Source organism: Silene latifolia, chromosome 1, assembly GCF_048544455.1.
Source record: "Silene latifolia isolate original U9 population chromosome 1, ASM4854445v1, whole genome shotgun sequence".
Classification (NCBI taxonomy): domain Eukaryota; kingdom Viridiplantae; phylum Streptophyta; class Magnoliopsida; order Caryophyllales; family Caryophyllaceae; genus Silene; species Silene latifolia.
Genome location: NC_133526.1, coordinates 18925176 through 18938240, shown reverse-complemented (window position 1 = coordinate 18938240; position 13065 = coordinate 18925176). Strand labels below are relative to the sequence as shown.

Here is a 13065-nt window from a genome sequence, read left to right as displayed (position 1 = left end):
GACAGAATCCATTTTAGTGGCAAAACCCGTGTTGATGCTGAGGGCTTTCGAGGGGGTATTTGGATGTTTTGGCGGGCTGAAAGCATTACTGTCACCCCTGTTATTCATCACTCACAGCACATCACAGTTGAAATTGCAAGACGAGGAGATATACCTTGGTACTTCTCTGCGATTTATGCAAGTCCGGACACGATTAGGAAAGAGGAACTCTGGGAGGATTTGGAGGTCTTTGCCCGCACTCAAGATCGTCCGTGGTTGGCCATGGGGGATTTCAATGACACAAGATTTCTGCATGAGCGTAATGGAGACGGGGATACAATGCGGAGGAGATGCAACAAATTCAATTCTTGGTTAGAAAGCAACAATTGGATTGATCTCGATTTTTCTGGGCCAGAATACACTTGGTCGAGGGGTCATTCAACTCAGACTCGTAAATGGGCTCGTTTAGATAGAGCTATTTGCAATTCCTCTTGGCGGACGTTGTTTGCAGAAGGGTCACTTCGTCATTTGGTGCAAAACCAATCGGATCATTGCCCAATTCTAATGAGTACGACTCGATTTGCCCCTATAACTAAGGCTCTGCGTCCGTTTAGGTTTCAAGCTGCGTGGATGAACCATAACAATTTCTTGGAGTTTGTAGGGAAAAACTGGAATAACGATGAAGCCTTTTTTCCTTTTATCCATCAATTTGCCTCTAAACTTCAGCAATGGAACAAGGATGTCTTCCACAACATTTTTGCAAAGAAACGAAGCTTGGAGAGGCGACTTCTTGGTGTTCAAACAAAATTATCTCGAGGCGGTCCGAATCACCTGTTCAAATTCGAGCTAAAATTGAAAAGGCAGCTAGATGAAGTCTTGCGTGAAGAAGAAATGCTGTGGTTCCAAAAGTCGAGAATGGAAGCAATCTGTGATGGTGATCGTAACACAAGGCTTTTCCATCTAAGTACTATTATTAGACGGAAACACAACAGAATTGAGAGCTTACAAGATGGACACGGGAACTGGATTTGGGACCCGGATGAGGTTAAATCAATGGTTGTGACGTATTTCAAAAATGCGTTTGCAGGACCACCGGTTGCGTGTAATTTTGAAGGTTTAACTTGGGGCCATTTTCCACAATTGACCCAAGATGACTATTTAAAATTAAATAGGAAGTACACAGTTTCCGACCTCCAGTGTGCGTTGAATCAGATGTCGCCTTATAAAGCCCCAGAACCAGACGGTTTCCAAGCTCTATTTTATCAATCTCAATGGGAAGTTGTCTCGGGCAGCCTGTGTCGCTTGGTGTTTGAGGCCCTTCACAATGATATTTTTCCAGAAGGCCTTGGCGAGACGTTCATTGCTTTAATACCAAAAGTTGATCATCCTCAACTGGTCACCCAGTTCCGTCCGATTGGTTTATGAAATGTTGTGTATAAATTGATTACAAATATGGTCCTTAATCATCTTAAGCCGGTACTCCCCATTCTCATTAATCCTGTCCAGACGAGTTTCGTTCCAAAGAGACAAATCACGGATAATGTAATTTTGGTTCAAGAAGTGCTCCATTCAATGCGAGGAAAGACGGGCAGAAAGGGCTTTATGGCGTTGAAGCTCGACCTTGAAAAAGCTTATGACAAGCTCGAATGGTCATTTATTCGACACACTCTGTTGGATATGAAATTACCAGAATCCATGATAACCACAATTTTGCATTGCGTAAAACTATCATCCCTAAGCATATTGTGGAATGGTGAACGAACTGAGGCTTTTACACCAACCCGAGGTATAAGGCAAGGTGACCCGCTCTCGCCATACTTATTCACAATTTGTATGGAAAAGCTTAGCCAGTTAATCGAACAAGAGGTTCGAGATGAAAATTGGAAGGGATTCCCGTCATGTAGAGGAGGACCTGTTTTATCACATCTTCTTTTTGCAGACGATATAATCCTGTTTGGGGAAGCATCTTTGTCCCAGACTTAAACAATAAACAAATGTCTGAAAATCTTCTGCCAAGCTTCGGGTCAACGAGTGAGCTTTGCTAAATCAAAGGTTTTTTTCTCGCCCAATGTTGATGATATAGTCTCGGCGGAAATCAGTAAGGAACTGAACATTGATGCAACTACAGACTTTGGTGTTTATTTGGGGGTACAAACCATCAATGGAAGAGTGACTAAGGAGACATTTGATTACATCGCTCAACGAGTAGATAAAAGATTGACGGGGTGGAGATCCAAAAATCTATCGCTTGCGGGCAGGGCCACGTTAATTCAATCTACTCTATCAACGATTCCATCATATGTCATGCAAATGACACGACTCCCAAGATCACTATGCGATGAACTAGATAAAAAGTCGCGTCGTTTCTTATGGAGTGGAGATCAGGAATCCCGAGGACTAACTTTTGTCTCATGGGATATGGTGACTAATGAGAAATCAAATGGAGGCTTGGGTATTCGATCCATGCGTCAAGTAAATGTAGCCTTCATGGCTAAGCTTGGTTGGAGAATGATCACTGAACCAAATGCTCTTTGGGCTCGCGTTTTGAGACACAAATACTGCAAAGGCCGTTGCGATTTAGAAATGTTCAAAGCCAAACCTGCAAACTCGTCTACCTGGAAAGGAATTGTGGAGGCTATCGATGTGACCAAACAGGGAATGGGGTCTGCGATTGGTAATGGCACACAGACCCTGTTTTGGCAGCAGAGCTGGGCACTCTCAAGTCCTCTGAAGGAGCTCACTTCGAATCACATACCTGAAGACATCATCAATTGCACGGTGGCTGACATGTGGGACACTCAATTGGGATGGAAATGGGACGCTTTCGCAGAATACTTCAACTCTGATATCCTGCAAACGATCGCGTCCTATGAGGTTGTTCCAGGTGATGAACATGCGGATCAACTATATTGGGCGGGGACATCGTCGGGTTTCTTTTCCATAAAATCAGCTATCATGCTTATTCGGGGTACTGGTGACGAGGGAAATGAAGGATTATGGAAGCTTCCGTGGAAGACATGGGCGCCACAGCGTATGCGTATGTTCCTTTGGCTTCTTCTCCATGATCGTATCATGACCAATGTCAACAGAGCTAAACGGAATCTCACAGACGACCCGTGCTGTGGTGTATGTCGTGAGAAGGAAGAAACGACCTTGCATCTCCTCCGCGACTGTGATCAAGCTCGTAAAATTTGGAGCATGTTTCCCTTTGTAAAAGACCGACAATTCCTGGAAATAATGGACAGTAAGGAGTGGGTGATTTTCAATTTAAAACACAAGGGCAGAGAGGAATTACGGTCTTGGGCAACAACTTTCACGGTGGTTGTATGGTGGTTATGGCGGTGGAGGAACAGTAGGGTGTTCGAAAGTGTGGCTACAATTCCTGACAATGCTTTTACGTTTCTCACCCAAAGAATTTGGGAGGTGCTAAATGCGCGAGAAGGACTTGATGTAGCATTGAGTAAAAAAAATGCGGGCATGAGGAAGTGTATATACGCTGGATTGCACCACCAACAAATTGGATAGCTTTAAACGTGGACGGAGCTTCGAAAGGTAACCCGGGAGCGGCTGGGGCAGGTGGGATTTTCAGAAATTCAAGTGGTCATATTATTGAGGCTTTTGCAGAAAAACTCGGGATTGCGACAGTCACTAGAGCGGAACTAATGGCTTTGAGACGAGGTCTTATGATTGCGTTGAAGCGAATAATAATGCACCTCATAATACAAACGGACTCAATGGTAGTCGCGAAGGTGCTGGAGGCACATGAGACGTTTCCCACGGCACATTCCCATCTAATGCAAATATGCAAGTCCTTTATCAATGATTCATCCATACAAGTCCTTGTAATTCATATCTATCGTGAAGCGAATAAGTGCGCGGATTGGATGGCAAATCTTGGAGTCTCTCAGCCACACCAACTTTGCAGAGTAGACCACACCAATATGCCGATGGAGTTATGCCAGTTAATCCAGCAAGATATGGGAGGTGTGGCGTGGCCACGTGTCGTACCGATGTTTCATTTTTAGTTTTATTTCCGCTAGTTTTGTTGTGTTTCGTTGTAGTCGTTTTGCTTTTCTTTTAACGTTTATCTGGATGTAGTCCGCTTCTCTTGACCAAAAAAAAAAAAAAATTATGGCTCTGACTTTCCGAGCATTTAATTTTTTTTTTTTTTTTTTTTTTGGGTGTTAATCAAGAGTATCCCTTACCGATAGCTGTGGCAATCTCCTTTGGGGGTACCGAAGGCAATTTAATGGGTTAACTACTCCCAAGTTTGGCTTTTTCATTCGCAATGATCAGGAATTGAACACCTAACCACTTGTTTAAGACATGAGAGCTTTTACCACTCTCACCAGCCAATTTTCAGAGCATTTATTGATTATTGATAAAAACTCTTTGCAAAAACCCGTTTTAAAATTATTCATGTTTCTTCATATTGTATTAGTTTTTGCAAAATCGGGTTTCTAAAAGTCTTCATTAATCTATTCGTTACACTGTTACATAAGTCTTATTCAATTATCGTTTGTTAGATATATTTTTTCGGTTCCATTGAATTCTTTACGTTTGCTTTTTGGACACTATTCATAAATGAGAAAAATCTTCAATACATTTTCTAATATATAAAAGATCGTCATGTGAGATCTTGTTTAAATTGTTTTACCAAAAGTATTATGATTATCAATTTTTTATGATTTTAAGGTAATATATAACGAAAAATTTGAACAGGAGAAAACGAACATTGATAAACGTGGTTAAAACAAACATAAAAAATTCAATGGAACAGATGAAGTATTAGCTAATTTACTCAGTTCATTAAAGTGAACAATTGAGATTCTGTAACACTCCCAATTTATCCTTCATTTTCTTTTCTCTTATATCCCAATTTCTTACTTTATCCTCTCATTCCGAGTATTCCACTCTACGAGTGGAATGAGGGGGAGCGGCTCGATCGACAAAAAAGAAGAGTAGCCTTAATGATTAACAATTAACGGACAAATCGGGAGTGTTACGAGCATGAGACGAATCATTGTAGTGATTATAGCTCAAAACTTTTACACTAAAGGTAAATATAACTAAAATTAATCAAGGGATATTCCACATGGTACCCCTCAATTTTTTTGACTTTCTACATGGTACCCCTACATTTTTTAAAACATACATGGTACCCCTAATTGTTGTCATTATCACTAAGTGTACCCCTAAACTTTATTTTCCGTCAATTAAACTCAGTTTTAGGCGTTAAGTGATTACTTGGACGCGTAACCAAGCTTGTCATTTATCATCCTATGACATAAGGACTTTATTAGGCTCAATATCAATCTTTGGACGTGATAATTTCGCAAGAAATCAATAAATTTTCCGTCAAAATTTTTTTAGCCCATATATATCAATAATATTAGGATCGAGATGGATATTGAGCCTAGTAGAGTCCTTATGTCATTGGATAATAAATGACAAGTTTGGTTACGCGTTCAAGTCATTACCTAACGCCTAAAACTGAGTTTAATTGATTGAAAATAAAGTTTAGGGATACACTTAGTGATTATGATAACAATTAGGGGTACCATGTATGTTTTAAAAAGTGTAGGGGTACCATGTAGAAAGTCAAAAATTTAAGGGGTACATGTAGATTATCTCATTAATCAAAATAATTAAAGACGATAATTACATATTTTCGTACTTAGAAACTCTAAATTATATTATTAAACCGAAAAAGTCCATTTGAAATCTATCATGCCGAAGCGTAAAATATATAACAAGAGTATAGTGACATGGCAAAAATTGTAGCAATCTAATAGTCATAGAAACGTCACTCTCCATTCCCGTCCAGCCAAGCCATCATCCAAGCAAAAGATTCATTTAACCTGCACACCAAAATTTACCAAACACTGCTCCTCAATACGGCGGAAAATACCATATGGTTCATAACAGACTCACCACATTTATAAAGAATTGTGTGGACAGACAAAAACTAGAAAATATCAACCAACCGTGCTTGAGCAAGTAAAACCAAGTCTCGTTACAAATATTTAGTATATATAGCAATGCAAACTAGTATACATGTAACTAATTAAAATGTTCAATACCAAAAACTTAAAATTTTAAACCACTTTATCATTTCTGTATCACTTTTAAAAAAAAATGTTCCACTAATCCTTTACCATCATATCCGGTTAGAGGAATATAGAAGGTTAGTCAACCAAGTTTCGAACCAAGGATGACCTCCATGTAATTACCTGGCCAAAAGTCCCGAGCGTGCACGCCCCTCAAAGAATTTACCTCAAAGAAAAGGATCATAAGGCAGGGTCTCGATCAACTAACCCCCACTGGACACCTGTACATGAGTTCCTGTTCATGGAAAGCCGACCCCTCTACCTCATGAAATCCATCAAAAGAATAAAAATTGATTTCCAAACTTAAACCATTTCATATATCCATCCGTTCCAAAAATACAAATAAGCGATAATTTTTCAAAACAATACGCACCATTAGTTTTTCCAACCACTTTAAAATTCAAAAGACAACTCCATTAGTAAATGAGCTACTACAAACCATTTAAACATCCTTCTTTGTCAAAAATTATATCAACACATACATATGGAAAATAATTTCATTAGTTATAATTTTATAAAATGACAAGCATTTTCCTTACGTGGTCCGAAATGGGTACTACACAAAAGTGAGCACTAGATCTCCTCGGCTACAAACTCGGAGTAAATTTAGAGAACAATTGAGAGCAAAATCGACAAGTAAAGATCAATTAGGGTTATTTTCTTCTTTTTCTCCTTCTTAGGGTTTGATGAGAATGAGTTGTCTCGGTTTTTCTTCAATTGCTAAGAAACTCTATGCCAAAGACACGTTAAATGTCGATTTATTTTTTAAATAAGTTATTCATATGGTTCTGGTTAATACAATATGGTACGGGTTGCTTTTTCGATCCGAGTTAATAACTTACTTACGTCTCTTTTATTAACCATTACCAAATTATTCTGGGTGTTATAGATTCTGATCTTGTAACTATTAAAATAAAAACGTGTGTTATGAAACGGGTAGTTTCGAGATTGAGTGCAATCGAAGTAGGTCGACGAGTTGTTTTATTGTAAGGGATTTAGTAGCTTTGTTTAAATTTCTAAACACACATGAAGATAACGTTGCAGGTCTATAGATAATAGAGTGTAGGCAGAAGTGAGTAGGACCTGGCAAAGCTGGCACAAATCGATAAGGCTGATCCGAGACCCGAAAGTGACCCGAACTTGCTTGACCCGAATATGACCAGAAACCCGAATTGATCTAGGCCCAGACCCGACCCAAACCTTGATTGACCTAATGTTAACCCAACCCGAGATGACCCGGCCCGAAAAGACCCGATCCATATTGACCCGATTTAAAATGACTTAAAGTGATCCAAAATTACCTGAAACGACAAATTACTAAGTCATATTAATGTTATATATGCATCAACATAGAGTTTCATTGTTTACAATCATCCTCTACTACTAAGAGAATAAAAAGTCTCTAAAATTTTCCCGCTCAACTAAAATGCTTTATGATTGGTCCCCACTCCTCATAATATATCATAATTATATCATATTAATTATATACCATAAATAGAAGCTACTACTACTAATTTTTAATTTGTAAACACATATTAATGAGATATTTTGTTTTCTTATACATGTGTCATTGCATTAGTAATACGTATGAGACAAAATATGTTGCACAATTTTATTGTTTAATTAAGTCATTACTTAAGGTTATTCTTTTGGTAAATAATGTGATCATATAATAATATACTTCCTATGTGTATAATTAGGTTCAGTTAAAACGTCAATCTTGTTTGGTATGAAATTTATCAAATATTCTCTCTTATTATACCGCTTAAACATGTTACCAAGATATATAATATTTAACGCCTTTATATATTATTATTTAAAAAGCCGCGCATTTGCGCGGGATCTACATTAGTTCTTAATAAATAGTTAAATTTATAAAATAGTATTCCCTCCTATTTCATTTGTTGTTCTCCTTTCTCTTCGGCCTAAGAATTAAATGAATCAATTTGGACCAAACAATACACATGACCTCACATCAAATTGATTTTGAATCACACAAAATTGTCCAAAATAGGAAAGAGGGAACAAAACTAGAATTGGATGAAAAAGGAAAGGTGAACAACAAATGAAATAGAGGGGTATTTCTTAATCAAAATAGTACTAACTAAAGGGCTTTAGCCATTAACTTGAAAATGACTCGACCCAAAATGACCCTTACTCGAAAGTGACCCGACAACAGATCACCCGAAATTGATCTGGAACCCAAAATGACCCGACCTGACCCAAAATGTATGACAGACCCGAAATAACCTGACTCAAACTAACCTGACCCATACCCAACTCAATTGACCCATTTGCCACCTCCCATAACTAATTCAAAGATATTCCAATGTTTGTGTCTTTACTTTCACTTTCTACTGTTTTATTATTTCTTTCATCTCCTACGTTTCAAATCTGTGTAACAATCCCAACTCCCAAGCTAGGTAGTACATACACTTCTCCTAATTAATCGTCCCGTATCCGATATCGTGTTGGACACTGACACTACTCGGACACATGCCGAAACGTGTCAGACACCTATAAAGTCGTGTCTAACTTTCTAATTTTATTCGAGCACGCGTCTGACGCGTGTCCATGGTATTTGGGCCGTGTCCGACGCGTGTCCATGACATTTGGACATCATTTGGGGTGAATGATGTTCTTTGAACAAGAAATGAGCTGTCGAAAGAGATTGATTAGAAGATGCGTTTGAATGCTAAATGAAAATGAGTTATAATCAAGGGCAATACTTATTTAAATTTAATATCAAATAATTTTACAAAAATAAAATCGAACATTTATTATTATAAAATGTACTCCCTCCTATTCACTATATTCTTCCCCTTTCCTTTTTGCACAAGAAATAAGAAAGTGATTTTGCACCACACAAAACACACTACCCCACATGTAATTTAATTTGGATCACACAAATCAATCCAAAAAGGAAATAGGGAAGAAAACCAGAATAATCCGAATATGGAAATAGGGAAGAAAATAGTGAATAGGAGGGAGTATATTTTATTAAATTTAAATAACGTGTCCCGTGTCCTAAACTTTATGGGATGTCGTATCACATGTCTGTATCCGTTTTAGTGCTACCTAGCTCCCAAGTACTGTTGCATGATCTGTATAGTTTAGTGTTTTAATACCTCTAATAACTCAAATTATTAAGTATCAAACACTTCTTCTCCTTTAAGTTGTTGTCCAATTAGTTTAATTTGGTTAATTTAAAATTTTTAATTGAACATCAAATTCACCCCCTCCTATTAATTAAATAGTTCCTAATAAAAATTAGTAATTGTTTTATAATAGGAAACCATATAACTCTAGGTATAATATAAATAGTGGCAATTTTAGAATTTAAATGACAAGGATGCGTAAACTCAAACGCACACCAAAACATCAAATTGGTGGCAGGTATATGGGATGTAGTTTTATCCACTTCACCCCGCTTGAAACACACAAATACTACTATACATCCAGTTGTATAATAAGCATTGTACAACCACTATACATGTATCCGAGCTTATGTGTACTTTTTCTGAGTTTTCTAATTTTTTTTTAATGTTTAAGTGTGTGAGTTCATAAACTTTATAGCATAACTCATATTTTTTAAAACAAAATTCAAAAATTCTAGTACAGAGCTCGGATTCTACACCATACAACTAATGATATAGTCTACTAATTGCTTGAAACACCCCCGAATATTTATAAATATGATATACATGTAGTCACAATAATTACATCGTTACAAGAATGTTACAAATTATAAATCTCCCTCCGAAATTAATTTGCAAACAAGTAATACATAGTCTCGTACTATCGTACCTTGATCATTTTTTCTCATAGTACGGTAAAATGGCATACACTGCCTGCATTACGGTCAATACCAACAAAAATGCCGCAGCTAACGCAGAAATAAACGACCAAGGAGTATTAAAATACGTATACTTAAAACTTGCCCAATGAACATGCCAACTATTTTGGTAATAAGTATTAACATCATCAAATAACTTTGCTAAGTAACATTGATCTATATCAAATGCAACTTCCTTACCCAAATTATTGACAAATGTCGCGATTTCCGCCTCAGTCCCGAAATAATTCTCAATAATGTTATGGTCACATAGGTGCTCAACGTCCTTAGCCGTGTTAACAAGGGAATCAACAAAAGTTGTGTACGTAGTGAAATAAGTTGAACAATTCTTGTGACATTGTTCGAATGCTACGAAATTTGCAATTAAAGAGGTCATGAAATCATCAAATGTTACCGTTGGCATTTCTATAACGCCGTGATTGAATTTGATTGCTAGGAAGGTTTGGGCTTGACCCGGATGGAGTTCGATCCCGGCTCGTCGGAGCTTTGAGACTGGTAGGATTATTTGGGACGGGGTTGGGCTGGTTTTGGATCGGGTTTTTGGAACCAATTCTGGTGTTATGAAGCTTGATCGTAAGAGGTCCAGTAAATGCTTGGGCTTTAGATCCTGTCACCAAGTAGATCATATAAACACATAATGTCATATGAGCCCAATAAACATGCCAACTCATAGAACATACTATCATATTCTCCCTCGATTCTTAGAAATTGCTCATTTAATTAAAATACTCCTAAATATAAATTTTACTCCCTCCATTTAACAATTATCACCCCATTTCTCCATTATATGTGAGAGGTATTATATTGAAATGGGGTGATAAATGTTGATAAATGGTGATAAATGTTAAATGGAGGGAGTATATAATATGGGGCAATTCTAAAAAATTAGTAGATATTAAATTATTAATCCATCCAAACTACTTGGAAAAACTAATCAAGTATTCAAAACATTCCGCTTCCAATTTGTATACCTTTATTACAAACGTCTCTTAATTATCAGTTCGAAAAATCTATTTACCTTATTTTTTACACAAAGACTAATATAATAGGGGAAGCACCATATATAATTTTGAGTCCGATTTCTCCCCATTTCCTAAAAAGAAATGGAGAGGCAGGTTCTTATTAATGGTTCGGATTGCATCTTGGTAACATCTAACTTTTTGCTTCTAATGATAACTATATTCAGTTGTACTTCTATGCACACATATTCGCTAAAATCATCACAGATTCTTATTTAAAACGAAACTATCCGTTTAAACTTAAAATAAATCAAATAGCATAAATAAGACAAATGCATAATGTTGATAAATAAGACAAATGCATAATGCTCATCCTCAACTATCCACAACGACAAAAACTTCTACTTCTAAAGTTGATATTTTTTTATTCATTACCCACAACAACAAAATTTATTTATCAAAAGATGATTTTTTTTGTGAAACTCATCATATTTGGATGAGTTTGACAAAAAGTCATCTTTTGATATAAAGTTTTTGTTGCTGTGGGATGATGAATGTACATATATCGTCTTTAAACATAGAAATTTTTGTTGTTGTAGATGGTCTTACCAAAAAAAAAAACCTTGTTCTATCTATATAAATAAAAAATTATTTAACTTGTTTTAATATTAAGACGGATACAATAAATGTACCTAAAAACATAAAAGAAAATTCAGAAGTGAAATAGAACAAACCTTATAGCTCCATATGACTTCATTAGGCCTTTGAAGAATATAATTGAAAAAATCCAAAGACAAAGTTGCAAGATTATACTTAAAACCCACATCATTCCCACCATTATCATGATCATCATGATCACCATCTTCATAAGTCAAATCAAACAAAATTTGCAACACAAAATAAGGAATTTGATTTTCAAATCTATGTAAATCCCTTAAAAGTGCAGGAAAAATCCATGACATTGATGCAATTGGATCATCAATTTCAAATGGTACAACTTTAGCAACTTTCCTAAATAGTTCAAGTATAAAACAACCATCAACAACCATCATTTCCAACAACTCTTGTGCCTCCAACTGAATGATCTCTGAGTAACATTCCCTTATTTCCGCCTCGTATCGAGCTACTGCGTCGAAAAGGGCTAAAAGGGTTAGCTTGGTTCGAGTCAAGAGTTGACCTAAGTATTGGTATTTGTGTTCTTCCATCATTTGGAAGTTGGGTTGACCATGGTGAAATGGTCCTATGGAAATTATTTGTGGTTGGTAGAGTTTACCGTTTACTTCTGTGAATGTTTTTGGAACTTTGAAAATTGAGCATGTTCCTCTTCCTACTGACTTGCTTAGGATTTTTGGATCTGTTGTCATCTTTTTGTGGATCGTGTCTAGGCGATCGACGTCTAATGTAATGACATCGGTCGCCTGGTGGTCATGGTCGTGGTCGTGGTCGTGGTTACGATTATGGTTGGTTGTCATTTGATGTAGTATGGCTCCCTTAATGAACTTGGGAAATGGATTTGTTTAGAAAGTTTTTGAGAGGAGAATGTCAAATGTGGATTTACAATTATTTACATTTTTTCCTATAACATTTATAAAAAATGTTGAAGATTTGGTAGATTATGCTTCAGATTAGATTATTCATAGTTTCAATACCCTTTTGATTATAGTATACGCCAACTGTTTTTGGCCTTTTAATTAGCCATGTCTTTTACTATTAACCTAATCAACAATAAAAAAAATTGAAGATTATAACGTGTGTGTAATGTCTTGGAACATGAAAATGAATTGATACTAGTTTTAAAAAATTCAGCAAAATATTACTCCGTACATAAAAAAAGTGTAATAATAATCAATAAATATTTAGTGGTTAAAACTTGGTTGAAAATTTCAAGGGTCTCATACTCTCATTTCTCATGTATGTTCAAGTCTCCTTAAGAGCAATTCTGTTGAGTATTTATAGCTTGATGCTATTTCTTCTTGACTTCGAGCTTGTCATTCTTAGGTGGCTTAACTGGTATAAGTGATTTGTAGGCTAATCACATATACTCAAGCGTTTACCCAATGCGTACCAAAGGTAACGACGATATCTTTTTTTCATTTCGAGTTAGGCTTCACTTCGACTGGATGTGTCTTTTTTCATTTCGAGTTAGGTTTCACCTTAAAAA

At 36.5% G+C, this 13065-nt stretch overlaps 1 protein-coding gene across 1 annotated transcript; it reads right to left on the bottom strand.

The window, feature by feature from the left end:
• Positions 1 to 9783: 9783 nt before the first annotated feature.
• LOC141654181 (UPF0481 protein At3g47200) lies at positions 9784 to 12511 on the bottom strand. Its single transcript, XM_074461809.1, has 2 exons — positions 11639 to 12511; positions 9784 to 10552 (listed from the first exon to the last, which is right to left on the bottom strand). The coding sequence occupies exons 1-2, from the start codon at positions 12374 to 12376 to the stop codon at positions 9902 to 9904; spliced, it is 1389 nt and encodes a 462-aa protein (XP_074317910.1). The 5' UTR covers positions 12377 to 12511; the 3' UTR covers positions 9784 to 9901.
• Positions 12512 to 13065: the final 554 nt, after the last annotated feature.